The 2,570-nt window shown below is 37.7% G+C and overlaps 1 protein-coding gene across 7 annotated transcripts in view; it reads left to right on the forward strand.

Annotated features, from left to right (window-relative positions):
- Positions 1–2,570, forward strand: part of CEP192 (centrosomal protein 192) — a 134,611-nt gene that overhangs the window by 19,523 nt on the left and 112,518 nt on the right. For all 7 annotated transcript variants that reach the window (XR_001369462.2, XM_014582361.2, XM_014582363.2 and 4 more), the window contains exon 7: positions 1,418–1,538. Coding sequence is in view for 6 of the 7 variants with exons in the window: in XM_014582361.2 (XP_014437847.1) it covers positions 1,418–1,538 (121 nt within the window). In the remaining variant the exon portion in view is untranslated. The remainder of the gene's footprint in view (positions 1–1,417; positions 1,539–2,570) is intronic.

A 2,570-nucleotide genomic window follows, 5' to 3' on the forward strand; every position in this document is an offset into this window, starting at 1 on the left:
GCTTTTTTTTTTAATAATTATTTTATTTAATTTTATTTATCATTATTATTTTAATATTTCCAGAGAGAGAGAGACAGAGAGAGCGAAGGAAAGAGAGAAAGCAAGCTTCCAGGTCTGGGACTCAAACCTCGGTCAGTTATGTGGGAGTCCAGCACCCTTAACCACCAGGCTACCTGCTGGGCCCTCTAACAGCTTTTTAAAAAATTATTTTTTAATTGTATTTATTATTATTTAAAAAAATTTTTATAGGGCATATATGCTCACCAGAGAGAGACAGAGAGAAAGAGAGAGAGGGAAAATGGGAAAGCAGGTCTGAGACTCGAATTGCTCTTGAGCCTGTGGGAGTTGAGCACTCCAACCACCATGCCACCTGTTGCTCCTAGAGGTCCATGTTTTTAATGTAAAACTTAATGTGTTCTTTGCATTCTAATTCTTAAGGTATTATTTTTTTGAGAGATTTTTACTATAGGGCGACTGCACTCACTGGAGAAACAGACAGAAAGTGAGAACTCATACCTCAAGGGGGATGGCTATATTGCACTCACTTCTCCTCCATTCTCCTCTCAGGATTTTGAACATGCACATGTACACACCCAGAGTGAGTTTCAAATCTCAGCACTTGAATCGTGGTTGGCCACGTAGGAGTTCAGTGGAATAACCATTATGCTATCTGCTGGTCACAAAGTAGTAGTATTTTAATATATGTATATTTAATGTTGCAGTAAAGTGAAGTTGATACTTAGAAGGAAATGTTAAATTTTCTTTTTATTTAAAAAAGAATTATTTATTTAATTTTATTTATTCATTCATTTATTTTAATTTGACCAGAGAGAGACAGAGACAGAGACAGACAGAGAGAGAGAGAAAGTGATAAAGCAGGCCACCAGGTCCAGAACTCAAACCATGGTTGGCCATGTGGGAGTGTCCAGCGCCTTAACCACCACGCCACTGATGGCCCCCAGGGAATGTTAAATATTCTTTATGGACTTTAATTATACTTATTAAACAGACATGGCCATGGTCCCTGAGTTGAGAAGCAGAGAAAGTGATTGTTCCAGTGTAATATGAAAAGTTCTTAGATTGTAGAGTCCAGCTTTTCTTTTATCTTCATTTTCTGTTTTAAGTCTTGTGTTATTAGATTCATTTGTGTATTACTATACTAACTGTATTAATGGGTTCCCCAAACATGTCGCGAACATTTGAGAGAGGTCTTAGATTTTAAGGTTGTCCTATTGGGTGGTCAACTGAGGCAGTTGGCTAAGGGGGAAGGGAAGGTTATTATTGCATGCAGACCAGTGAGCTCTTTGTTTCCTGAGCACACTGGAGCTTGAGAAGGTACTTGTCCTTGTTTAGCCAGGTATTATGCTCTTCAGAGCAGTGAGTATGCTTCTCTTACTCGCCATTTTATTTCTTATAGATTGTTGTGCCCGATGCTGGGAAACAGTTTGAAGACAGGACTCTGACCACTGACTTAAGCCATACTAGTTTATTAGAAAATGAGAAACTTATGTCGTTGGCAAGCTTGGAAGATTCTTCTGGTACTGTACAATAACTTGTGTTTCCATAGTCCTTTCCTTGTTACTCCACTTTGTTCTAGTTTTTTGTTGCCGTTGTGCCAACTTTTAGTCTTTTGCCCTCCCCTTTTCCTCTTTCCTAATGGTCTCCTCACAGAAATAGGCACTTCTGTGAAATGATGGGATTTTAAAACATTATTTTTAGATATGAATTCTGATGTCATTATACTCAGATACTTTCATTCTAGCATTGTAAGAATACAACTCAGTATAAAGCACTATGGTGAGAAAGTGGGGGAAATATTTAACCTCTGCTGTTTTTGAGAGCTCAGCCAAGTGCAGAAAGGGTGAGATAGCTAAACTTCTATTAAGTATTACCTCAGCAGTACAGAAATATGCTTAGGAATAATAGTGGGGTAATAACTTCTGATTGAGGAAGGGATGCATGGAGCTTTCTGGAAAGAGGATGGGGCCTGTGCTAGGACTTAGATACGGGAGAGTAGCACATTTTAGAAAGCAGGAACAACTTCAGCCAAGTTGCCACATTCAGCACACAGGCCATGTTTGAGGAAGTCACTGGTTTTGCATGTTAGGTTTACAACACTGTAGGAGGCTCATTGGTAAATAAACACAAAAATGTAGACTAGGTCCAAGTAATTCATGGCTTAGAATGCCAGGCTGTTGAACTGAGTGGGACAAACACTTTAAATAGCATCATAGCAGTCAGGACAGGCTTTGCTGCCTAAAGAATTTTTAAGCTTTCTTGGATTATGGGTTATGAATACAGAATTATTAACCTGAATTTATCACGTCTATCTTTAATTAGTTTTAATAAACTTGTCTCTTAGAGGTGAGATTGCTAAATCAAAGATTATAAGCATTGTTAAGATTCTTATTGTTTGCAGAGTTAATCTTTTATAAAGGTAGTACCAGTTTATAATATCATTACTATGGTCAAGAGTTTTTGTTGTATCTTATTGCTGAACTGGGTGTTATTACATTGAAAACAGCTGCAGTGTCATCCATCTTTCTTTCTCTTTTATTTCTTTTTTTCTC

Source organism: Tupaia chinensis, unplaced genomic scaffold, assembly GCF_000334495.1.
Source record: "Tupaia chinensis unplaced genomic scaffold, TupChi_1.0 Scaffold143584_1, whole genome shotgun sequence".
In the NCBI taxonomy this organism is placed as follows: domain Eukaryota; kingdom Metazoa; phylum Chordata; class Mammalia; order Scandentia; family Tupaiidae; genus Tupaia; species Tupaia belangeri.